Here is a 26,051-nt window from a genome sequence, read left to right on the forward strand (position 1 = left end):
ACCTTAAGAACTTTTTTTTTTCTTTTTAAATTTATTAAATTAACTGACGGCTACTTACACTAATACATTTAAAAAAAAACTTAATTCTGAAAATATTACTTACTAAATGTAGTCGCCAATTATAAGTTAATACAACATTTACAAACATATGTGACAAAATAAAAATACAAACATCAATAACTTGTTGGAAAAGGGTAAAGTTTTAGAAAAATCCACCGTGTTCCCGCTAGATTACAACAGAAAATGCCTATGTCCAACAATGGATGGCCAATGGCCATAGGCAGACGATGATGATAACGATTATTAGAAAATTTTAATATATCTGGCCGAATTTAAATACTTACATACTCCTTAGTCACAATTCGAAAACGTCAAAAACCTAGACAATCCATTTTGAAAAACTGTCAAATACTTAATATTTAGAAAATATGTCGTTTTATTCCTAAAATATTTATTGAGAAATACTTATTTAATTTACATTCGTGACAATTAAGTGAGTAATTAATTTGTAGACAAAATGGGTTGCTTCTATTCTAGATGTCCAGTTGATGAGGTAAGTGAAATGATACTGGACCTTTGGACTAACTAACTCGTGTTTGGCTGCTTACATAAAGAAGCAGGTTTCCAGTACCGACAGGTACCGCTCGGTACGGGAAAAAAATTGCTCTAAACATATTCTCTTATACGTATTACGTGTCTGTTTATGTGAGAGCTCATAAGATAAGATGGGCTAACTTACCCGCACCGATCTGTCGGTACCGGAAACCTGGTTCTTTATGTTAACACCCTTAAAATGCGTTCAGTTTAAGAAAAGTTCCGGTTTGGAAAGTCCGTGGTTCGAGCCGAGTATGCACCTCTGACATCAGAGCTATACAAGTGCGTTTCGAGCAACTAAATATCATTTGTCGCAACAGTGAAGGGAAACATCGTAAGGAAACCTGTATGCCTGAGAATTCTCCATAATGCTCTCAAATGTGTATTAAGTCTGCCAAATAGCACTTGACCAGCATGGTGCACTATGGCCAAACCCTTCTCATTTTCGGTAGTAAGCCACCCATGGGTTGATGAAGTAGGTACGGTTCCTTGACGAGGTCTCCTTATTTGAAATGAAAATGAAATGAAAATCTTTTTTATTCGTATAAACTTTTACAAGTGCTTACGAATAGTCGGATGCATCTACCACTGGTTCGGAATGCCTTTCCTGCCGAGAAGAACCAGCAAGAAACTCGGCGGTTGCTCTTTTCAAATATTTGATATAGGTACAAAATTATGCCATGTATAAAATAGTATTTGCAGTCTTGTGCGTTGTTGGAACGAGCTGCAGGTCAAATCCACGCTCTTTTATCATTTAGATAATCTTCAATTGTGTAATATGCTTTTTTCAGGAGCATATTTTTAATAGATTTTTTAAACTTGTGCAAAGGTAAGTCCAAAATAGTTTGCGGGATTTTATTATAAAAGGTAATACCAATACCCACAAATGACTTTTGGACTTTCCTGAGGCGGAAGGCAGGAGCTGCAAGTTTGTTTCTGTTTCTAGTTAGCCTATTGTGTAGATCACCAATTTTCTTGTAACTAAGAATATAGTCTTACAAAAATTATGTTATTATAAATATATTGAGAGGCTACAGTAAGGATATCTATTTCCTTAAATTTCTCTCGAAGGGAATCGCGTGGTCTTAAGTTATAAATTGCGAGTATTGCCCTTTTTATGCATAATAAACAGACCCTCCAAACCAGGTGCATCCCTACGATATGACCCCCATACGGCACTTGCCAGTTATCTTCGTGAACGGAGTTCCCGGTGCAGGCAACCAGACAGTCGCCCAGACCATCTCCAACATCACCGGGTACACGATGATTAGACCAGGGGAGCTGGTGAGAGCCGAAGCGGAGAAGGATACGGCCAGGGGGCGTCTCATTGCTGATAAATTTCAAGCACAGGAGGATGTACCAGAGGTGAGTCTATTGCAGATAGCCTTTATTACTTTAGCAGCAAGTAACTAACCCGACCTGGCTTTGCATCGGGCGGTTCCTAAATTTTTCTTTCATGGAAGGTCCAAGCTATTGGTTATAGAAGAACTTGTACAATCTCAGTTTATGCTGAGCTGTATCTAAGGTACCTACAATAATATGTTGATTTAGCACCTTACTACAATAAATAATTAATTAGTGTGATTGTCCCTACAATGTCAATTGTTGTGATTGGCTAAATTTGTGTGTAGTACCTATTCTTGCTGCAGCAATGTATTCTAGGCAATAGTGAGGGATTGTCAGAAAATCAGAGGACATCTTCACATTGTAGATGTCAAACTGCCATAGGCTTTCAGTTTCATACCTGGACTTAGGTCCCTTGTAGGATTTCCTGGCTTGTAGGCTCTAGGCTAGGCGGCTCGTTTGATATCGTTTGTTCACATAATGTGAGTATGCCAATATAGCACTTTCCGGTGTGAGGTCACCATTCCCGCACCTGTGGCCCCAACTTTTTTTTAAAACTTTCAATCGCCTTTATGAATTCTAATGAATTTTGCAATTTTGTTTATAGCAATTAACAGTGGATATAATCAAAGAGTCGATGCTCCAGCATCAGGACGCCAAAGGCTTCATCCTGGTGGGCTTCCCGAAGAATCCTCGCATGTCGAACATGTTCAACAGGCAAGTCAAATGGCCTGAGAAGGTGGTCGCACTGGAAGTGGATAGTGAGGTAATTACAACTCAACTGGGTATTCATGATCATCAGAAGCGCGTATATGCGTACCTATAGACCTCTTTTCAAGGTGCTACTCGTACCTTCATTTTTTTTGTTTCGTCGATTGAGTATGCTGCTTAGGCCCTACTAGCCATTACCGCTTCTACGTCAAATACGTCCGGTAGGTACGACTTTTATCCCTAATATTATTTAATCGAAGCCAAACACTTTCCCCACATTATATTCCCAACAAATAATGCCAATCATGTTCGCTACCAGTTAGCAGCAACGAGACTACAGAACAAACTGTCGGAGCTAGGCCGACCGGAGTCTGAGATCAACTCTGCGCGGCAGGTGGTGCGCGAGGCGGCGCACAAAGTCAAAAATGTTCACAAGCGATTCCGCGGACATGTGATAAGGGTTAGTTTACGGCACTGCTATCAACGACATTGTCAGTTGGCCTCAGAGGCGGATTATCCCTAAGCCAAACTAGGCACGTGCCTAGGGGCGCGAGGTTACGAAGGGGCGCAGGACCTACTTATTTCTAAGAACCTACTAAGTAATATTATATTGGAGTGACTGAAACTGCCTCTTCTTTAATATAGCAAATTGTCATGACGTGATGTTCTTCATTGGTTAACATTAATAAATAGAATCACCAACCAGCTATGCAATGAGACTACTCCTCGTTCTTTCGAAGTTAGTTAGTAAATTTTTTAATTTGGCTGTTAGAGGGGCGCCTATGAGGTGCTTGCCTAGGGCGCTCTTGATATTTAATCCGCCTCTGGTTGGCCTTGTCCAAGAATTCAAAGTCACTCAGCGTGCTATGGAGCGGGCTATGTTGGGTATCTCTCTGAGGGACAAAATCCATAACGTGGAAATCCGTAGGAGAACCAGACATAGCTCAACGAATTAGCCAGTTGAAGTGGCAGTGGGTAGGCCATTTAATTGTTTATCAGCCGCACTCAGAGTCGCTTAATCGTTACTTAAGTTTAGTCAAAAGCAGACAGAACTATATACCTCACATAAATCTATCTCGTTTTAACTCAATCTTAAGTAACGATTAGCGACTCTGAGGTTGAAATCTATAGAGCGCACTTTAACTTTGCTTAGACTTAAGTTTCAGTTAAAACGAGACAGATTTATGCCAGCGGTATAGCGCTGTCTCGTTTTAACAGTGTCTTAAGTCTGAGCAAAGTCAAAGTGCGCTCTATAGATCTCACCCCAGTACGGCTGTAAGACTCACATAACTCCGAAAAGTTAGAGGTGCGTGCCCGGGATCGAACCCCCGGTCTCCCCCCGAGTAGGAGACGAATGTCATGTCAAGACCACAAGGCTATCACAGCTTTATATTTATTAAATAATTTTAAATACATATCAAAAATAGAGGAACCGGCAGGATTCGAACCTGCGCCTCCTGGGCACGCGCCCGACGCTCTGACCGCTAAGCGGTAGGCGAACCGTGGCTTAGCCACTACAGAGCACGGGTCTTCTCTCACAGTGAGAAGGGTTTTGGCCATAGTCTACCACGCTGGCCATGTGCGGATTGGTAGACTTCACACACCTTTGAGAACATTATGGAGAACTCTCAGGCATGCAGGTTTCCTCACGGTGTTTTCCTTCATCGGTAAAGCAAGTGATATTTAAATAATTAAAACGCACATAACTCTGAAAAGTTAGAGGTGCGTGCCCGGGATCGAACCCCCCACCCTCCGATTAGAAAGCGGACGTTCTAACCACTAGGCTATCACAGCTTAAAAATTATAAAAATTATATATATTAAGCTTCTTATCAACCACATAATTTTCCACAGTTGGACAGCAGTGGAAATCCGAAAGCGCTGGCTACCACACTCAAGGAAATACTCTCAGACACCATAGAGAAGGGCCAAAGATCTCAAGCACCAGAAAACATACCACCGTTGGCAGCATCCGCACCTGCGGTCGTCAGAACTACTCCCATTCTAAATCCTGTACCCCCTTCTGACGTACCCCCTTCTAATTTACCTCCGTCTACTTTACCCCCTTCTGGATATGTACCCGCGTCCATTATACCCGCAGATTTGCTTTATCAGGAAGCTTAGTGTTTTGTAATAGTTTTAAATTTTGCTATAATACATGTTACGTTTTATTATGAGTTTTATTTATTAAGTCCAACGCATACTTACGGAGTGGAGTGGAATGGAGGTGCAACGTCTTTTTTGATATGACATTACAATTTTTTCTTAGTAGGTAACTTATCCACAAATTACAGACACTCAAGTAGATTATTTTTTGTGAATTCTTGGTACCTTATGCTCAATATGAGCTGATGCTCTTTAAATGGTTTGCAAATTGGCTAATAGCTTGTCATTGCTGGCCTGACAAACCTCCCGGGTTAAAATTCCGGTTATCTTATGCCGTCAGGCAGGTATTTCTTCTGAGCCGTCAAGAGCCGTTCAGTAGGTAGGTACGTTGCGATGCTGCGAAGAAACCAAACAACACAAATAATGACCTCTTTCACTAGCTACTCGACACTTTATTAGATAGTAGAATCCGTTATTCTGGACGGTACGCAATCTGCTTCCATCTTTGCATCGTCACTTACCTACCAGCGAGGTTGGAAACTTATTTCTCAAGTAAAGTTCATCAAAATCGGTTCAATATTAGTTTACCAGAAGTGGATAGTTAGCAAACTCAGGATTTCATAAAACCTTTTCCCTAACTTACCTACTTCTTTTAATTTTAAAATACCAACACTATTAAAACCTTTGTGCGATAACCTCTTTTATTTTAGTACTTAAGTAAATTCATGGCTGTTTTTTTCTTCTTTTTTTCAAAATTCAAATTAAGCTTCACCGCGACAATTGACATGCATGCGTCGTTGTCAATTGTCATAGAACGCGCACCGATTTTGAAAACAAAAAATTTGAAACAACAAAAGTTCAGTAAAATTTTTGCCAGCGCCCGAGAGAGGTCACGGAGATTTTGGATTTTTTCTATTTTTTAAATAACTCTAGAACCCTGGAAACTGACGCTACGCTTCGTAAATCAGTCATAAAAGTCATGAAGATCAAATTGCGTAAGTTATTTTATTCAACCTGAGTATTTTAAGTTTTGTATTAAAACTTAAGTAGGTGAGTAGGTAGAAAGCTATCAAATCCATACTTTGAGTGTATTGACAACATTGAAACCTTTGTGACAAAGATTTGATATGGCGCAAAATCTGACCAGTAATCTAAATTGACAGCCCTAAAAGTACGCAATCAGCAATCATTTTCATACCGTTTTGGTGAAAAAGGGCAGCTACATTCACTTCAATAACTCAGCGTAAAACGGACGGACATGGGACGGACTAAAATCTACAATCTAATCCGTTGCAATTGCCGTATCTATAAGCACAAGTCAGGAGTGGATAAGTATATACTTATCTATTAGCAATCAGCACGTTTTACTAAGCATGCATCTATTCTGTAATACCTGCTGATCACATTTCTTTCTTCTTACGTCGTATCCCAATGGCCGAGGGTCTTGCCTCCTTTCTAATAATCACAAAATCAGGTTGGGAGTTTTCTTAGGACAGTATGGTGAGCCTCCAGTTCCTGCTGTATTCAACTCCACTTATTATATGATTTTGATTATTGAGTACTTTGCATAACTTTGTAAATTAACGTGCTGTTCGAGGCGCAGAGGTACAAAAACCCCTAATTATAACCTCCAAACCAGTGCCCGTGATAGAACTCTGAAACTACCCAATAAACAAAAGCTAGTCTAACCTATCGATATAATTTAGTTTTTATAAAATTCTAGCGAGAGATCGTTTTCCATCGAGCTCCTCAACGGAGGAGCACGAATTAATAATCCACGATTGGGAGAACGATGTACGTCCTATGAACATACTGCAAGCGCGCCTGCCGCCACCGCATTCGATCATCGTAGGCTCAGTGAAGAAGCGACGCGGTAACCTCCCTAAAACAGCTGTCAGGATCCTGAAGAGGTGGTTGTACGACCATCGGTACAATGCCTATCCCAGTGATACGGAGAAGGTAGCTTTAAGCAAAGAAGCCAACTTGTCGGTGCTACAGGTAAGAAATTACGACACGGAAGAAATTGCGGGCAACAGTTAGTAGACGATTCTTCTTTGCCTCTCCGACTAGCTAAGGTTGGCTTAGCGTGTTCCACTCTGTTCTTCGCGAGGCGAAATATTTCTGAAGCACTCGCGATTCCCGTCCACTCCCGCGGGGTGATTACGTATCTCGCGACAGGCTTGCGACAGGCGTAAATCTCACGATCATTGCTGTCAAACGTCACACGTAACAGTGGCTAGAGAGAGACAGCAATAGCCACAAAGCAAAATAAGAAGTAGAAGAGAGACAGCAAATGAACTGTCGCATTGCTGTCGCTACTGCAACGTTTTAAGTAATCTCCCCGCCGGATGTTGCACAGCCAGGAATTTTTTCTGCGACCGACGCCTCTTCTTCCAGCAACTGCTCCCATCATGATGAATTGTAGGAGTTCGTACCTCTTGTGCCTAAGCACGTGCCCCAAATATGCGACTTTCCTCATCTTAATGGTTTGCATAAGTTCGCGTTTTTAACCGACTTTAAAAAAGGAGGAAATTCTCAATTCGTCGGAATCTTTTTTTTTTTGATTGACGCGTCGCAGCTAGACGATAAGGCCGCCTTTTGTATTATGCTTCTGTCTGTGTTTTCTGTTCTTGTACTGTTATTTTCTATCTTGCGGCAATATAAATAAAGTGTATACTTAATAATAATAAGGTTCAATTTTCACGACGATTTGTGGCACTAGAGTCTATACACTTTCTTCTCGCGTCGGTACCTCAATTTTGAAGGTCGTGGCTCCCTCGAGACATAACCTTCTTCACGATTTTGCGCCATTTTTCCCTATTGGAGGCCGTACGGAAGGCATTGCAGAAGGCCGCTGCACGAATCTGGTCGTACCAACGTCTCTGGCTTCGTCCGCGGGGTCTCTTTCCATCGATCTTGACAGAGCAGTTTCTCTATGTTACTCATTCGCGTTTTTCCTGGCAATGTGACCGAAGTCCGCCGCAGACAGATGTAGGACAGCCGCATCTTGATTTTCAATGTTTTTAAAATCAAGATGTTGGTCTTATGCTCCGTTCAGGAAATGTTAAGCATCTGTGGACTTCTTACATGGAGATTATTGTTTGGACTGCTACGATTATCATGATCTCGCTCGTCTATGACAAAATCCTTCAAATCTCAATGTATCTCACTATATTTAAGACTTTAAAAATGTTCTTATGAAAAATTTATGTAACGTCTTCCTTAGTTAATTTTTTGTTTAGTCATTTGTATGAGTGTTTACCTTCTCAATGTGTGTTGTGCTTTATTTGTATTTTATACAAAAGTTTACTTATATTATTTTTCAAATATATCCCGCAAATTGGTGCGTCAAGAAAATATAATTGCAGGTATGCAACTGGTTCATAAACGCCCGTCGACGCATCCTACCAGACATGATACGCCGTGAGGGCCAAGATCCCCTGCAGTACACGATCTCACGTCGCGGCCGCAAACAGGCCGGTGTGAGCATGGTCAACATGGGCGTCGGCGTCAACATGGGCATGATGAACATGGGCAGCATGGCCAGCATGGGCATGAACATGAACATGGGCGTGGGGCCTATGATCGGTATGCATACCGCCTCAACTTCTACCATGGCCTTAATTCCTAACAATGTAAACATTGGCGCATGGGAACATGTCGATGTTCAGGTAAGAAATGTATTGCTTATCATCTTTTATGCTGCTGTAGAGTAATGGAAAAGAGTCAAATAAAAACACCGACCAAGTGCGAGTCGAGGGTTCCGTACTACAGTCGTATTTTATCGTCATTTTGCACGATAAATCAAGAATTATTATGCATAAAAATAAATAAAAATCTGTTTTAGAATGTACAGATAAAGCCCTTTCATATGATACCCCACTTGGTATATTAATCTTAATTTGAAAATACTAATAATTATTTGTTCAATACACTTTTTATTTTTTTTTGTGATGTGACCACAAATTCACGGTTTTCAGATTTTTTCCCTAATGTCTGCTATAAGACCTACCTACCTCTCAAATTTCATGATTCTAGGTCAACGGGAAGTACCCTGTAGGTTTCTTGTCGGACTGACAGACAGACAGACAACGAGGTCATCCTATAAGGGTTCCGTTTTTCTTTTTGAGGTACGGAACCCTCTATAAAGGAAACTGTTTGAGAAAATGTCATAGAATCTCACAGATCATAATCCTTTTCTTGTCGAATTAAGTACTTTTTTCCTTGCAAAGCCAACCAACTTCTAATAAGAAAACTTATGTGACCAAAAATTCCCCTCGTAACAGACTGTGTCTGACCAGGGGCATGGTCATGACTACGGCGACGGTCTCCTAGTCTACCAGAATGAAAGGGACCAGCTCGGAGAAGCTGAAGAAGGCTACTCCAGTGCGATCAGCGAGGAGGAAGTGAAATACGACCCCTCGGTGTGGCAGTCCGTTATTCGTTACGGACCTAATCAAGATTTGCATTCAGAAATTAGAGGGTTAGTAAATTTTTTTTTTTAATTGGTTTGCCAACTTAATCAGTTAAGTGTGTTTGTTTGCTGGATTGTTGGTTTGTTAGTTTGTTGGTTTGTCCTTCAATCACGTCACAACTGAGCAACGGATCGACGTGATTTTTTGCATGGGTATAGTTTAAGACCTGGAAAGGGACATAGGCTACTTTTTATCCCGGAAAATCAAATAGTTCCCACGGGATTTTTAAAAACCTAAATCCACGCGTACGAAGTCGCGGGCATCAGCTAGTAGATATATAAAACAAGAAAAATTACGACGAAGCATACGAGTGTATAGTGCTGTATCAATATAAATTAGACCAGATGGTCGCTTTAACGGAAGGTTTCCTTCAAAAACGCTAAGGTGGCAATGGTCTTCTGGTCTACCAAACCAACCACCCATCGAATCGAAATTTTAACCAGTTGGTTACAATTTAGTAATTTTGTACCAAAAAGTAACGATTCGACGTTGACTTTGACAAACCAAACATTTGATCAAAATCCATCTCAACCTCAAACTGGCTCAATACTGGTAACGGCTCTCTTATTAGAATGCGGAGAGTCATAATATGGCCATAGACCACCACACTGGCCAAGTGTGTTGGCAGACTTCACACATCTTTGGAAACATTATGGAGAACTCAGACACTGCAGATTCCGTACCTTATCCCACGCTACGTGGGGTCGGCATGTTGTGCCTTCTTTTTCTTCCACTCACTTCTGTCATCCGTCACCGCATTATACACGCATATCCTCTTTCACGCAATCTATCCACCTTAGAATGCGGAGAGTCATAATATGACCACCACACTGGCCAAGTGTGTTGGCAGACTTCACACATCTTTGGAAACATTATGGAGAACTCAGACACGCAGATTCTGTACCTATAGCGTATCCCACGCTACGTGGGGTCGGCATGTTGTGCCTTCTTTTTCTTCCACTCACTTCTGTCATCCGTCACCGCATTATACACGCATATCCTCTTTCACGCAATCTATCCACCTTTTCTTTCTCCTCTTTTTTCCTTCCACATGTATATTTTAACACTCTTCTAGTGACATGGCTTTCTTCCCTCCGCATTATATGTCCATACCATGCCAGCATATTACCCATTGTATAATTTCAGCGCAACAGTAGTATCTATGATGGAAGACGGTGGTGATATAGTGAAGGAAGATATGGATGGCTGGCAGCCACAAGCGCCGGCCGCTGAGCTGGCATCCCGCAGGCAGGTGAGTCCACCACCGCCTCAGCCACCTCTGGCTGTTGCTCCCCCGCCAGTTGCTGTCGAACTCGAAGTCGCCACCACGGATATGTGGTGCCACACTTAAAACACTTGTAATAAGTATAGAAAGAAATATATTATCTTCGTAATTTAACTTACTATTAACTAGCTTATGCTCGCGACTTCGTACGCGTGGACTACACAAATTTCAAACTCCTATTTCACCACATTAGGGGTTGAATTTCCAAAAATTCTTTCTTGGCAAATTTCAGCCCGATCCGTCCAGTAGTTTGAACTGTGCGTTGATAGATCAGTCAGTCAGTCACTTTTTTATTTAGTGCATTTAGATTTTGTAAATAAATGAAAATATAATTTTGTTTAAAGTTGAAAAAATGTTTCTAGAATTTTCTTAATAAGTTTTTAGAAATATGTAGACTCTTTGCCATTTCAATGAAAAATATAGGTCACTTCTTTTCATAAAATCCTTGTCTTAGATTTTAATTTTGAAAAGAGAATTATCTTAAAACATGCTCAAAACCTGGCACCTACAATCGATGATGCATTTTCATCTTACATTTTTTATATGAATTGTTGATGGAGATTTATAAAGCTTATAAAAGTTTTCCTTTATGATTTTTTACAATTCCTACAGCATTACTTAACTAGGTAACCAATTGGTTCATTGGATGAGAAACATTTTTCTTTCTTCTTCTTACTAATTGTTAGTTGTTGCGTATTTTAATTACTTAGTTATAAAAGGCGACGTCGGAGTTAAAGCATGTTATGAATTGTGAACGTCGATTAAACGTTGTAAAGACAATCAAGTGTTATTAAGGAAATAAAGATTTTGTATTTATCGGAGTAATGATATTTGTGTTTGGTGTCATAAATAAACGATTTGTGACTTGAAATGCGCTTTTCTTTTTACTTTTATTAGTTAATTTTGTAATGTTTTAACGCCGGCATCACCTGAATTTACCAAAAATAAATAATTTTTCTGTGCATATCTCTTGACTTGATTAAAGTATTAATCAACCCACTCTATTTGATCACACTATTTGATGTGACACTAATGATCCCCTTACCCTTATTATAAATGCGAAAGTGTGTTTGTTTGTTGGTTTTTTGGTTTGTCCTTCAATCAAGTCGCAACGGTACAACGGATTGACGTGATTTTTTGCATGGGAATAGAGAAAGACCTGGAGAGTGACAGACTAATTTTCATCCCGGAAAATCAAACAGTTCCCAAAGGATTTTTAAAAACCTAATTCCACGCGGATGAAGTCGCGGGCATCAGCTAGTTATTGATATAAATAATAACATCATAATATCTGAGTGTCTACCAACCCGCACATGGTCAGCGTGGTAGACTATGGCCAAAACCCTTCTCACTCTGAGAGGAGACCTGTGCTCTGTAGTGAGCCGGCGATGGGTTGATCATGATAATGATTAATATTCTTTAAATAAATTAATTGCACTTATATAATTTCAAGAAATATGCACAAGTCGAGGGTAGTCGCTAATTGCGCGGGTAGTTCAGTAAAGTATTGGGTCACTTCAGGTGGTGCCGCCGGAGAGGGAGGACAAGTTTAATTGCTTGCATTTGCTCGTGGAGACCGCGGTGGCAGTGAGGCAACGCGAAAAGGAACAAGAAGAGATCCTGCCCCTTTAATCCAAAATGGTAGACAGCGTCAGTGTGGTGCGGGGCGGGTCTGTCCACTGGAGCGGAGAGCAGATGAGTTAAACCAATCAAATCTGTGTGAGATGACGTGATAAAATTTATCACGTCATCTCCATAGACCTTTAAAGTCATCTCTCAAGGATTTGATTGGTCGATTAAACACATCTGCACCGTTCAGTTAACTGTTACCTACCCCTACGTCACGGTAATGTTATCTATACAGTATTGTAACTCGGCCATATCTTTGAAATAAATACCTACAGCAGCGCGGTACGTAAACATGCGATAGGGCTGCCCGCCTCCGGCATTTTAATTACATTTGCTTACTTTGTGTTTAAATATGTACTTGTCATTTGCCTACTTTGTGTTTAAATATGTACTTGTCATATTAAATATGTACTTGAACTTATTTTTAGTAAAAAAATCGCGCGGTTATTAAAAAAACAAAACACCGTCCGTTCTTCACTTCGGCACAGTCGCGACTGGCTGCACCGCGAGCGCACCGCGAGATCGAGGCGCGTAAGTATAGCTCGCGTTTCGCCCGCTTGTATGAAGTTGGAATACTGCATAGATAACATTACCGTGCCTACGTATTGGTAGTTGGTAAACGCAACCAACATTGGCGGTGGCCATATATTATAATATAGCTCAGGCCTCGTCTTTGCGTAGTTTTCACTGTTGTGATAGTACTAATAAGCGTAAAGATATTATGTAGAATGAAATCCTTTAAGTTGATTTTTTTAAAATAATTATTAGTAAGTACATACTTCATAGTTAAAATTAATGATGAAAAATTAGAATAAGCATAACAATTACTTATGCCAGTTTGTAATAATATCATAAGCCTACAAATTTTTATTAAAAAGATTTTTCCAGAAAATTGACTCTTTTTTTTTTGAGAAATAAAAGTGAGGCACAATAGGCCCAGTAGGTAATTTCAAAAATAATTTATTTTAAATAAGAATAAAAATTTAATTAATCAACAGGCCATTAGATTAAATAAAGGAAGTAGGTACATTATATACAATTAGTTAACAAGGCGGCTCCTCACTTCGCGACCAGCGGGTCCAGGATGTTCTCCACTTGGCTGAAGATGCTGTCGACGGTGTCTTCTGCGTTTATCTGTGCATTCAAAAATTAATAGCTATATCTTTCTATATATAAAATTCAAAGTCCTGACTGACTGACTGACTGACTGACTTATATATCAACGCACAGCCTAAACCACTGGTCCTAGAAACATGAAATTTGGAGGGCGGGTTCTTTGTAAAGAGTAGGATCCACTAAGAAAAGATTTTTGAAATTCCACCCCTGAGTGTGTTAAATGGGGGATGGAAGTTTGCATGAAAGTCAGTCATTTTTCAAGTTAATTCCATGAATATTAATATTTGGGTTGTTGGTCAAAAATGAAGAAATATGTATTTCAGGATTGTTGGAAATTCAACCCCCACGTTGAGTTTCTAAATTCCACCCGACCGAAGCCGGGGCGGGTCAGCTAGTTTAGTTATAATATCATCACGGCAAAATATGTACCACGCAGAGATTTGTCAGGGTTGTTGGTATGTTGGTAAATATGACGATTGACAAACGCACCTGTACAGTGCGCGGCAGAAAATAAATACATCGATCTTTACAAAGAGATAGCGGTTTTGTAGAGCAGTGTCTCTTTCGTTGAGAGCGACAAAACGTCACATAGGTATGAGCGACCATCTAGAAAGCCGATCTCATAATGTATGCCGCGTAATGCGCGAAACGCAGCTTGATGGTGGATCGTTCTCGTCCACTGGTAACGCGGCCCAGCAACCTCTGATAAGATCTCTGATGACGCCTCTCCACCCATACCTGCACATACCCATACATGCGATGACCTGGACGGCTCCTGAGGCAGTTGCACAATGCGGAAGGGATGGCGACCCTCAGTCTCAGCCCAGAGCCTCAGTTTACGATGAGCATCTGATGTAGAACTGGCACTGACACCGGCCTGTTCATAACCTAGAGGTTTTCAAACTCAGTACTTACCCTTTTGAGTTTGTTGGGATACTGCGCGAGCACCTGGTCGTTGTTGTCGAGGAAGGTCTTGAGGCGCAGCTTGATGGTCTCCTCGTTGTCGTCCGCGCGCCCCGAGCTGGCGGCGCGGCCCAGCAACCTCTTCGTTAGGGTCTCTGATGACGCTTCGAAGTAGATTATCACCTGCAATGAGAAATATTCCCTTAAGTCTTAGTACCTGATGTCCACAATTCTTTAATTTGTCAGGATTAAAGTTTCTTATGTGCATCTTCATGATGCCAGCTACCTGTGTGCCAAATTCAGTTAGTAAGGTCGGTTCAGCAATAGATCCGTAAAAAGTTGACATTGGAACGGACGGAAGTCAAAACCTTCCGTCTATTAGATGCTGCGTTGAAATGATACGGCCGCCAAATATGTCATTGTCAATCCTTACCACCAAGAGTGAAAATCACAATTAAATGCAAAATACGATGTTTTATTACGAATAAAAATATTGTTATTCGTAGATGTTCTTATCTAAGGTATCCATTTCCATGCCAAAAATTTCTAGATTAGATCATAGACTACGAGTCCATCTCACAAAATATTAGCAGACGATTGCGACAAATTTTTGCCGTGAAGAAGAACCATCATGAGTACCAACAGCCATGGAGAAGCACGGTGGTTTTGTCGGACTCATACCGACTAAAAACCTGCGTCCTGCAAAGTTCCACCTCACCGCTGACCAAGGAGCACAAAGGATCGGCAACTCCACATTACTCCGCCAGCGGGTGTCTGCGAAGCAAACCCACACTGGACACTTCGTGCCCCCAAACACTGCAGACAAATAGTCCTTCAAAAATAAACGAATTTCCACTCACAGTAACAGGAGCGATGGCTTTTTCAAAAGCAATGCCTTGCGACTTCTCGCGTGGATAACCGTCGATCAGGAAACCCTTGGCTTCATCAGCTTTCGCGACCATCGCTTCTTTCAGCAGTTCTAATACTAAGTCGTTGGGGACTAGTTCACCTGAAAGTTAATACACTATGTCAATTTCCTAAAATGCTATCTGAGGTTTGTATAGCAGTTGTGGCGGTCTCCACATTCGCAAGCAGATGGCGTTTCTCATTAACTTATGGAATTTCCATATTAGTCTTGAAGAGTCTTTTAGTTTTGGACTGAAATCTAATGTGACGGTTCTTAAAACTCAAACTCAAATTATTTATACAGAATAGGTAAAATTTTACGCTTACCTACTGATGGTCAAAATTTTAATTTGTAAGATGATATAGTGGTGATAATTAATAGGTATTTAAAACTAAAGCTACGAGGGTTCCAAACGCGCCCAGGTTTGGCTGGAAACTTGGAGATGCTCGCTTCTATCTGAACTTACGGCAACTTAAGGCAAAATCCACGAAGAGAAAGTGTTTCAGATTTTAGACCCTAAAAGGAGTTACGGAACGTCTATTGGTTGATAATGATGATGGTGATTTAGCGACTCACCCCGTTCCATAATAGCAGACAGGTTCTTCGCTCTCTCCGAGCCGCTCTTCACCTCAGCTCGTAGCAGGTCGCCAGTAGAAAGGTGCGTGAACCCATACTTCGCGATGATCTTGTCGCATTGCGTGCCCTTGCCTGAGCCTGGGCCCCCGAGAACCCACACGATGGGGGATTTGCTCGAATCGATTGGAGCCTGTAATATTATTTTTGTAATGAAAAAGGAGAAAGAGACCGGTCTCCTGTTAGGGAAGTCGGGGGTTCGATCTCTTGAAAAACTTCTACTCGTGACCTGTATTCCTCGCGCAAGTTTTGGTAGGTACCTACTTTTGAGAAAGAGGCTTCGATCTCCGGTTAGGGAAGTCGGGGGTTCGATCTCTTGAAAAACTTCTACGCGTGACCTGTATTCCTCGCGCAAGTTTTGGTAACTACTTTTCCGAGTGACGCTTATACTCTGTGACTGTGAATGAAAAAGCTGTGATAGCGTCGGCTTTCCAATCGGGGGTTTGATCCCAGGCACTGCACCGCTAACTTTTCAGAGTTAAATTTGCATTTTAAGCAATTAAACATCACTTACTTTAACGGTGGATTAAAACATCGTGAGGAAAACTGCATGCCTGAGAGTTGTACATAACTTTCTCAAAGGTGTGTGAAGTCTGTCAATCCGCATTTGGCCTGCGTAGCAGACTATGGCGTAAAATGGGTTGATCTCATGATGATGAATGAGAAAGGAGCATTAAGGTTTTGAAATAGCCCAAATCACCGGAAAAATTGAAGTGGTACTCAGGTCATGCTTGTCCTAGGAGTGATAGCTGTCGGAGCTGAAAAGTTTTAGAGTGGAGACCGCGTAGGTACAAGACCTAAGCATAGTGTGGGGTTGCCCTTCAGCAATTTTTTTAAACGAGCAGGCGGGTCACCTTATTTTAAGTGATTACCGCCGCCCATGAACATTTGCAGCACCAGAGGAACTGCTGATTTTAGAATGCATGATTGTAGACTAATAAATTCAATTCAGTGGATTCAATACAACTAAGCATAGTACCCGCCAGTACGATGAACTGACGCGACGATTTATGAAGAAGGTGACTAGAACGGTTGGATGAGGAAGAATGGATGACCGTATTTCTCGGCGCATTCTCGAAAAGGATAAGAAGGTCCAGCAGTGAGTAATGAAGGCTGATTGATAGATTGGGGGTGATCAGCCAGAGGCGTCTTTACCTATGGTGCAGGGTGTGGGTTTAAGGGGGCGCCGAGCGCCCTCTAATGCGACACCTCCAAAGATGCGTCGATGCCAGCGCTCTCAAAGACCCTGCGCTCGTGTTATGTATGGCCGATGCCGTCATCATTTAAAATCATCATTTAAAATTGCACCATTTGCATCCGAATTTCCGTTTGAAAATACACCTGTTAGTATTCCATTTTGACCCTGCTCCTACTAGACTAGAGGGCGCCAGGGTACTGGTTGCACACGGGCGCCACAAGGGCTAGAGACGCCTCTGTGATCAGCTATGATTGGAATGGATTTTACTAGGAGGTACCTTGTATGCCTTGCATTTAGGCGACATACACTGCAAGGGGCAAGGTGGGATTTTCTCAACTATAGGCTCCTCGCAAGGGTGGCATGTCTTCTCTTCCATTTTTAACGCTTTTTTGAACTTGATACGTTACTATAGTCTCTTTAATGCTTTTATTATTGACACATTTCTCAGTATTAATTTGTAACTGTCTTTTTCTTTTATAAATAAGTAAAACATAAAATATGATGAAAATATGTTTAAAAAAATTTTGGTTGTTTGGAAATATGAAAATTGACTCAGAAAATTATGTCAATAACTTCTAATAGTCACTTATCTATGGCCTGACCTAGTATGTCAAGCGAACCTTTGGACTCACGGACTACTGTGGATTTTGTAATCCTCCTTCTTGAAAAAATCTCCATAAAAATATTAATGTTATTACAGTTCCAAACTATACTGAAAACTGAATTGAAACCTTCAAGTCAAACGCGGATGTCGAGTTTGTTTTTACTTTTACATATTCTATTTCGAGTAGAATAGAAGTCATTGAATTATTTAGACAAGAGATTTGAATGCATCGAATAACATAGGTACCGCGTCGGTTGTGGAGTGTAAACTACGTAGGTATAATATGTTGAGCGTTAGATAGATAGACGCCGAGGCTGTTTATTTTGGTGATCAACTGATCATTCTGCATTGACAATGACCGCTGTTCGCCCGTTCGTGCGATCTTAACAAACTTTCGTCTGTACCCGTAGTACAAGATTTTACGTCTCACCAAACCAAACCAAATTCGAGAGTCGAAATACTTCCGCGTTACAGTAAACTGGATCTTAAGTGCCTTGTTTTAAAGTTCAAGTTTGTTTACACTTCTACAGCCAGCGCTCCAAGCGGTAACATTGCGAAATTAAAATCAGTGGCATTGAATATTTGACTTTAATTCAAGGCTTTTTAGGTCCATTTTACTTTGATGTTATTGTGTTTCGACTCTCGAATTCTAGCAACGTTTGGTGAGACGTAAAATCTTATACTACGGGTACTGATTTAAATTCAATCTGTAAACCTGCGTTTTACGTATTTGCAACTAGATGATGCCCGCGACTTCGTCCGCTTAGATTTAGTTTTTTTTAAATCCCGTGAGAACTCTTTAATTTTCCGGGATAAGTAGCCTATGTCCTTCCCTGGAATGTAAGCTTACTCTGTACCAAATTTCATCAAAATCGGTTAAACTGTAGGCCGTGAAAAGCTAGCAGACAGACAGACAGACACACTTTTGCATTTATAATTATTAGTATGGATATCAAAACTATCATAATCATGATCAACCCATCGCCGCCTCACTACAGAGCACGGGTCTCCTCTCAGAGTGAGAAGGGTTTTGGCCATAGACTTCCACGCTGGCCATGTGCGGATTGGTAGACTTCACACACCTTTGAGAACATTATGGAGAACTCTCAGGCATGCAGGTTTCCTCACGATGTTTTCCTTCGCCGTTAAAGCAAGTGATATTTAATTACTTAAACGCGCATAACTCCGAAAAGTTAGAGGTGCGTGCCCGGGATCGAACCCCCGACCTCCGATTAGAAGGCGGACGTCCTAACCACTAGGCTATCACAGCTTTTTCAACACAACTATAGAACAACAACAACAAAACTATAGAATTTTTGAAAAATACTTAATTTGTCGACAGAATTAAATATAAAATGAATGAAAAGCTAAAAATTAAATTAAGGAAGGGATAAACCACGTTATCTGTGGGATAAACGGATGTATAGTTTGAAAATGAAAACAGATATTTCGCTATCAGAGTCTGACAATGACGAAATAGCGGGCAAGTAATGTTTTAAATTTAAAACTAATGAGCGGAACCAAGGTCTAAGTCATCAAGTTGATATTTCGACCTTGCTGAACAGTTTATTTTCATAATTTTTCAGAGTAGGTAGGTACCGTACCTAAAGTACGCGACAGGTCGAGATGGCAATCGGAGTGGGAACGCTCTGCACACTCGACGTGCGGGTGTGCAGGGCATCCCCCCGCACTAAAGAATGCCGCATTGTCGCATGTTGTTGCTCGGCTGCGCGATTGCGGTAGAATGACAGCTACAATGTCACGATCGCAATCACCTCTGATTGGTTGACGCTCGCTCACTATTGGCTACAAGCTACAATGCATTGTTGCAACAAGAATACTACAAATTCAGCCAACCACAACAATTGAGATTGTAATAATGAATGATGCCGGTTTTACGAAATCGCCCTCTACTGGTCCTTTAGAACCAGTAGGTCTACAGAAACGAAAGATTTGAATATAAATGCCGAAGTCTCGAGAAACCTTTATACCTATTTATCTACTTACTATATGTTCTAGTGATAAAGAAATGTGTTTTTCTTCAATCTACATACCTTTCCAACATTAAAAATAACATTTCTCTCCCGCGGCGCGCTGCTCAGTTCCAACCACGTTACGAACATGAACACGAATACATACGAACATCTACACTTCACGTATGTCTCTTCAATATTTAAGGTTTTCATTAAACTACGTGGTAATCTGAATTACCTTACAACAAGAAAATGAAAAACAACAACCAAACAAACAATTACCAAATCTTACCTTACGACCAGAAAATGAGAAAATAACAATAATAATTACCATATGTATCTTGAATATTAAAAAAATAACAAAAATAATCGTTCAATTTGTCAGATACTTATGTAATGGTGATAATAATTAAATACTTTACCTACGGAAAAACACTGAAGCTTTTAGCAGCAATTATTTTGGGGACCCGCCAGGATCGTCGAAATTGTAATAAATCAAATTTAAACAAATCTTAAATGAAAATTAGACTAGTCAAGATAGATTGGTAATTTTATATTCAAGATATAATATTTTGTAATTATAATATGTACTACAATTCAACAAGTACTCAATTGGAATACAAATTGTTGTACGAATAGGTACGAATTGATTTTGACTTTGTAATAAAACAACTTTTACAACAATAATTAACAAATCTATTTTTAAATACCTATATTAAAATTGTTATCCTATCTTGAATTTTTCAATTTTGATATTAGATTTGCTTAAAATTTTCCTTTAGTATAAACAAACACGTAAATATTGAAGCACAATGCGTCGTGCCAGTTGGCAAACACGGTCGACCGTCCACAACTGGACGGTTTTGGAAAAGCTCGGCTATATCTGCGAACTACGTCAAAGCAGGACTGAAATGTTTCAGTACATTACTATCAATATTTGGAAGATGTACAAATATTTTAGGTGCAATAAACTTTGGTTACTTCGCCCGAAATAAACTAAGAAACTATCTTCATTATCAAAATAAGAAAATCTTCACGGTAGACGTAGTAGCAGTAGCGTGCAGGTCATAGAGGCATAAATGCACTGCTTACCCCAGTTGTAATAGATCAATGCATATTTTTCATTGACCTGCCAGTAAACAGGTTCCTACCTAACTAATGCCTACCCTGGCTTCAAACACTGTGCACGCCACTGCGTAGTAGGTAGGTAGATAGGTAGTTAGGTACAGCTAGTATCTAATAAAACGTTTTTGAACACTAGAATCTAAGATTTCTGAGCGCTTGGTTATAAATTTTAGTACTTATAGGGCCAATACATATTACTTTTTCTTTTTAGTGTTTTTGTTTTGTTTGTTTTTTGTTTTTGTGTCGGGGGTTTTTTCAATTTAAATTTAAATTTTTTACCAGCTGATGCTCGCGACTTCGCCCACGTAGAATTAGGTTTTTCAAAAATCCCGTGGGAACTCTTTGATTTTCCGGGATAAATAGCCTATGTCCTTCCCCGGGATGCAAGCTATCTCTGTACCAAATTTCGTCAAAATCGGTTGAACGGTTGAGCCGTGAAAAGCTAGCAGACAGACACACTTTCGCATTTATGATATAGTATGGATAGGTATTCATAGATAAACGCACTGTTTAGCTAATCTTGAGATGGCATTGAGGGTTTATTAGGGGTAAAGAATTTGCCCTGACAAAGTTAAGCATCAACGTTTATTTACGTATTTATATTTATTGTCTAGGTCGAGTTTTCAGTACGCATTCGCAGCACTAATCGATTGTTCGGAAAGTACAATTGCATGTCGATGTTAGATGCGATAAAAGTATCTACCTACGTCGACCTTGATGATCGAAAAATATTGCAATTGAATATCACGGCGGAATTAATTAAGTACCACGGGTTTTTAAGGATTAACTAAATTTGGTATTACAGATAACTTGCATTCCGGAGACGGACTTAGGCTACTTTTTATCCCGGAAAATCAACGAGTTCCTACGAGAGAGAGTGTATTTTGAAAACCCTAAATCCGAGCGGACGAAGTCGCGGCTATCTGCTAATGACTATGTGTCGTATAGTTTCGTATAATATGTATTGTAATAATGATAGGTGTATAGGATTGAATAACGACCTAGGAGTGGGACAATGTGGGACGCTCAGAGTCCCATTATTATAATACCTAGCGTTATAAAATCAGGACATCCACAGACTACGGAAGTAATTTTTTCCAATAGTAGGAGTACTAGTATAGCAGTATAATGCGCGACAGGTCGAGATGGCAATCGGAGTGTGTGGCGGGGGGACGCCCAGCATACCTGCACGTCACCCGCGCATCCCTCACCGAGTCCCTCACGCGGGCTGTGCGGTTATGCGGGGCGCCATCAACCCCCATTGCATCTCGACCTGTCGCGTACTATTATATATCTAATTTGAGATGATCGTGGTTATTAGTTTTACGACTTGTAGTATCTACTTTATATTCTGTGGTAAAAGGTACATAGATGTAGTGTACCTACTTACTAATCCATACTTCCATACTAATATAATAAATGTGAAAGTGTGTCTGTCTGTCTGCTAGCTTTTCACGGCCCAACCGTTCAACCGATTTTGATGAAATTTGGTACAGAGTCCAAAAAACGTCAACCCACGCGGACGAAGTCGCGGACATCATCTAGTACTTAATAAATTCGCTATGATCAAAATATTCAATTCAAGTACTTCCGAGCTGTTATCATTAATTTTTATTTTATTTTATTCAGATACAAGTTAGCCCTTGACTGAAATCTCACCTCGTGGTAAGTAATGTTACAAACAACAACAAATAGTAAGAAATAGTAGGTAACAAATAGTATTTGCAGCGTTCTTTAAAACCAGCTGACTTGCCCGGGATTCACTTGGGAGAAATCCTTTTTTTTTCACAGAAAATATAAGAGTTCATTCAAGATTTTTAATCCTGAACGAACTCTTATATTTTCTGTGAAAAAAAGTAGCCTAATGTCCGTCTCCGGGATGCAAGTTATCTCTGCTACCCGTCAAAATTGGTTAAACGTATGGTATGGAAAAGCTACCTTTTCAATACGGGTCGTAACAGACATACAAGCAGACACACTTTCGCATTTATAATAATATTAAGTACATAGTTGGATGTATAGAGATGAAAATTAATATCTAAAGTGGCCAGTCTGTCCCATAACTGTACGTAGCACTATCCACTTTAAACATTGTTCAAAGCAAGCCAAGATTTCACGAAAATCAATAGCATAACATAACAGCGGTGTTGACATTTATTTCGGGAACAAAGCACTATAAAACTGTACCTACTGTGATTTATAAGAAGCTTAAAAACCCCTCTCTAATCGTAGAATAATAGGGGAACTCTATTTTCATATACCAGTGATGTAACGCTGTACGGGAAAAATCTCAAACTTCCAAATAATTCTCAACGGAAACATTTGAAATACGAATTATGAGACGAAACTTATAATTTTAAATTTTCCATTTATTTTTCTGTAATTAAAATCTACATTTATTAATAAACTTACCATTTTTTATTTGTATAAATTGACCGCGATCCCGGTACAGGAGAACACACACGACACGTTGTTTCAGAGCGAGCTCTGCGGAGCGACTGCGGCTTCAGGCGGTCAAGGTCGTGAAAACTGTGCCAAAGGCTGCAGCTGTGACACGGTGAGCTGACAGCGCGGGAAAGTTTCGTGTCTTCAGAAATGTAGCGCGCGCGGGAAATGTGACAGGAGTTATAGCAATATGGCCGCAGATTCCGCAGATTTTATTTTATTTTATTTTATTTATTAGGAACACACACAATACATTAATTTAACACAAACTACGACACTTATAGACAAACACAGGCTGATAAATGTATCTATAAAATGTGTACACAGCATTTGCAAAATATCTACACAAATAAAAAGAACTTAACTAACTACTTAACTAAACAATTAATAATTAAGTTACTTAGGAGATGAACCCACCGTAAAATGATAAGAGCTTTTTTTTGAATGCAGTAGCTGAGTCATGAAATATGTCGATGCCAGGTATCTTTTTTGATATTTCGTTAAATTTTGCACATATACGCTTAATTGGGGCTTGATTTCCTAGATGAGATTTCGTGAAAGGTATATGGAAGATTTTTGGGGATATAAAACTGCGGGAGTGTCTATGTGGAACAGATAAGGATATTCGATTGAGAAGGTTACTACATTTAACTTTATTTCGTAAAATTTTATGTAGAAAGCACAAGTCAAGTATTTCGCGCCTATTTCGAAGAGATGTCATGTTAAACTCAGCCAGTCGCTGATAATATGGCTGTCTGTGTGAGATGCCACTGACGTTAAAAGCTAAGTGTCGAGTAAAGGCGCTTTGTATACTTTCAATGCGTTGAGAATGCACAATGTAAGTAGGATTCCAGATAGTACTGGCAATTATTATAATCATAGATTTATTTTTTTAAAGAATATTAGCCATGTTCACAGATATGTCCAGATTTGCTACTAGCGTGACCCCCTCAGTCCCTCTCGCTCAAGCAGATTTTCTTACTTGTGAAATGTCATTCCTTCTACACTTCACGTTGTTTGCCAAATACTCACACGGTACAAATACATTTTGGCAAACAAAAAAAAGTGGCCACGGTGATAAGGACAAAACATAATCATTTTGTCACGTTCTAATAAGAGCTTAAATGCATTTAGCTATCTCGCTCTAACAGTAAGTGTCACAATAGGGCTACTTCTAATAGTCCTTATTCTGAGGCCATGTTAAATGACTAATTATATTCCCCTTTCCTCTCCAACTAAGCGTCAAGCTTGTGCTAGGAGTAGGTACGACAATAGTGCAACGGGCGGGGTTTGAACCATCAACCTTTCGGTTTTCAGTCCACTCCTTTACCCGTTGAGCTATTGAGACTCAAAAAAGGCATTATATAAGATTAATTCATTTCGAGTTGAATATACCCACAGAGAAAAAGATTGAAATGCTTTTGTGAATGTATTTAATTACTTATGCGCTTTTTTCGTCAAGTTTCGTCTAAATTTATAAACCCCTACTTGTGCAAGTTCGTCTCGTCTCGTCATCATCATGATTAACCCATAGCCGGCTCACACAGAGCACGGGTCTACTCTCAGTATGAGAAGGGTTTGGCCATTGTCCACCTCGCTGCCCAAGTTCAGATTGGCGGGGTACACACACCTCTGAGAACATTATGGAGAACTCTCAAACATGCAGTTGCAAGTTGCAACCTATTTTGCTTTTATTGACGTTGAAAGTTTAACGATAACCATTACTTATCTCTTTAACCGCTTGTTGTGTAATTTCCCCTAAGTTTAATCTTTATCGATTGAAGAGCATTTTTATATTCTACTAGCTGCCCTGGCGAACTTCGTTCCGCCTAACAATCGATTCAAAATTTTTAAATTTTTCTCTCCTTAAGAACCATCCTCGTACTCAAGGAATATTATAAAAAAAAGAATTAGCGAAATCGGTTCAGCTGTTCTCGAGATTTGCGAAGGCCAACACATTAAGTGATTCGATTTTTATATTATAGACTAGCGACCCGCCCCGGCTTCGGAGGGGACTGGGGAGTCCTTAGAATATAAAAAACTAACTGTTCCCTCTAAATGAGAATTTAGAGCGAACAGTTCATGATTGTTTTGACAATTAAGTAGTTTATTGATTGTACTTCAAGGATACGGTGCCTGGTACACATTCAATTATGTTTTCATATAATCAATACCTTCCATATTATGTACCATAGATATAGACCGTCATCATCATGATCAACATATCGCCAGCTTACTACATAGCAAGGGTCTCCTCTCAGAGTGAGAAAGGTTTTGACCATAGTCTACCACGCTGGCCAAGTGCGGATTGGCACACTTCACACACCTTTGAGAAAATTATGAGTAACTCTCAGGCATACAGGTTTCCTCGCGATGTTTTCCTTCACCGTTAAAGCAAGTGATATTTAATTACTTAAAACGCACATAGCTCCGAAAAGTTAGAGGTGTGTACCCGGGATCAAACCTCCGACCTCCAATTAGGAGGCGGACGTCTTATCCATTAGGCTACCACAACTTTTAGATATAGGTAAGCTTTGTTAATTAACTCCATGGCCCGTCTTAGGTGAATATACCATTTCCTATACCTCGGAGTAAAGTGAGTGTGAAATAAAACCAGAAGAATTAAAAAGTGCTGCTTTATTTTATAATCGTAAACAAATTAGACTACAGAGTAGTGTTACAATAACACACAAGTATCAGTAGATGTGTTTATTTCTTCTTAAATCTAATTGTACTTATAGAAGTTGCAAACTATTAAAATGTTCAGGGATAGGTATGGGATAGGTCTACCTACTAATATGGTCTAGCTTAGTATAATAAGTCTATCGGTCTTGGACTGTAGTAATAAAATGACGTGATGTTTTGTATAGCGGTAGCTTATGGGGCTCGAATTCATTACTAAAGAGAATAATTAAAAAAACATGTTTTTATTCATTTTTAAAATAATTAATTATTAACCTCACAATGTACGGAAAGCGATTAATGACGTCACATGGCGTAAACG

At 39.9% G+C, this 26,051-nt stretch overlaps 3 protein-coding genes across 5 annotated transcripts; 2 read left to right on the forward strand and 1 right to left on the reverse strand.

Moving 5' to 3' along the window:
• The first annotated feature begins 397 nt into the window (after positions 1–397).
• On the forward strand, positions 398–4,819 carry LOC117993587 (adenylate kinase isoenzyme 1-like). The gene is made up of 5 exons (XM_034981425.2): positions 398–553; positions 1,741–1,959; positions 2,546–2,704; positions 2,969–3,109; positions 4,503–4,819. Exons 1-5 carry the CDS (start codon positions 518–520, stop codon positions 4,770–4,772), a joined length of 825 nt encoding a protein of 274 aa, XP_034837316.1. The 5' UTR covers positions 398–517; the 3' UTR covers positions 4,773–4,819.
• Positions 4,820–5,572: 753 nt separating this feature from the next.
• Positions 5,573–10,586, forward strand: LOC117981805 (uncharacterized). Its single transcript, XM_069501801.1, has 5 exons — positions 5,573–5,749; positions 6,478–6,752; positions 8,123–8,425; positions 9,056–9,237; positions 10,376–10,586. The coding sequence occupies exons 1-5, from the start codon at positions 5,734–5,736 to the stop codon at positions 10,578–10,580; spliced, it is 981 nt and encodes a 326-aa protein (XP_069357902.1). The 5' UTR covers positions 5,573–5,733; the 3' UTR covers positions 10,581–10,586.
• A 2,501-nt stretch (positions 10,587–13,087) lies between these two features.
• Positions 13,088–23,160, reverse strand: Ak1 (Adenylate kinase 1). 3 transcript variants are annotated; one of them, XM_069501019.1, is made up of 6 exons: positions 20,188–20,336; positions 19,559–19,715; positions 15,646–15,835; positions 15,023–15,171; positions 14,175–14,345; positions 13,088–13,277 (listed from the first exon to the last, which is right to left on the reverse strand). In XM_069501019.1, exons 2-6 carry the CDS (start codon positions 19,688–19,690, stop codon positions 13,203–13,205), a joined length of 717 nt encoding a protein of 238 aa, XP_069357120.1. In that variant the 5' UTR covers positions 19,691–19,715; positions 20,188–20,336; the 3' UTR covers positions 13,088–13,202. The 3 variants fall into 3 exon arrangements, with proteins under 3 accessions (XP_069357120.1, XP_034824678.1, XP_034824670.1); XM_034968787.2 differs by lacking the exons at positions 19,559–19,715; positions 20,188–20,336 and adding an exon at positions 23,015–23,160; XM_034968779.2 differs by lacking the exons at positions 19,559–19,715; positions 20,188–20,336 and adding an exon at positions 17,178–17,291.
• Positions 23,161–26,051: the final 2,891 nt, after the last annotated feature.

This window comes from Maniola hyperantus, chromosome 1, assembly GCF_902806685.2.
Source record: "Maniola hyperantus chromosome 1, iAphHyp1.2, whole genome shotgun sequence".
NCBI lineage: Eukaryota > Metazoa > Arthropoda > Insecta > Lepidoptera > Nymphalidae > Maniola > Maniola hyperantus.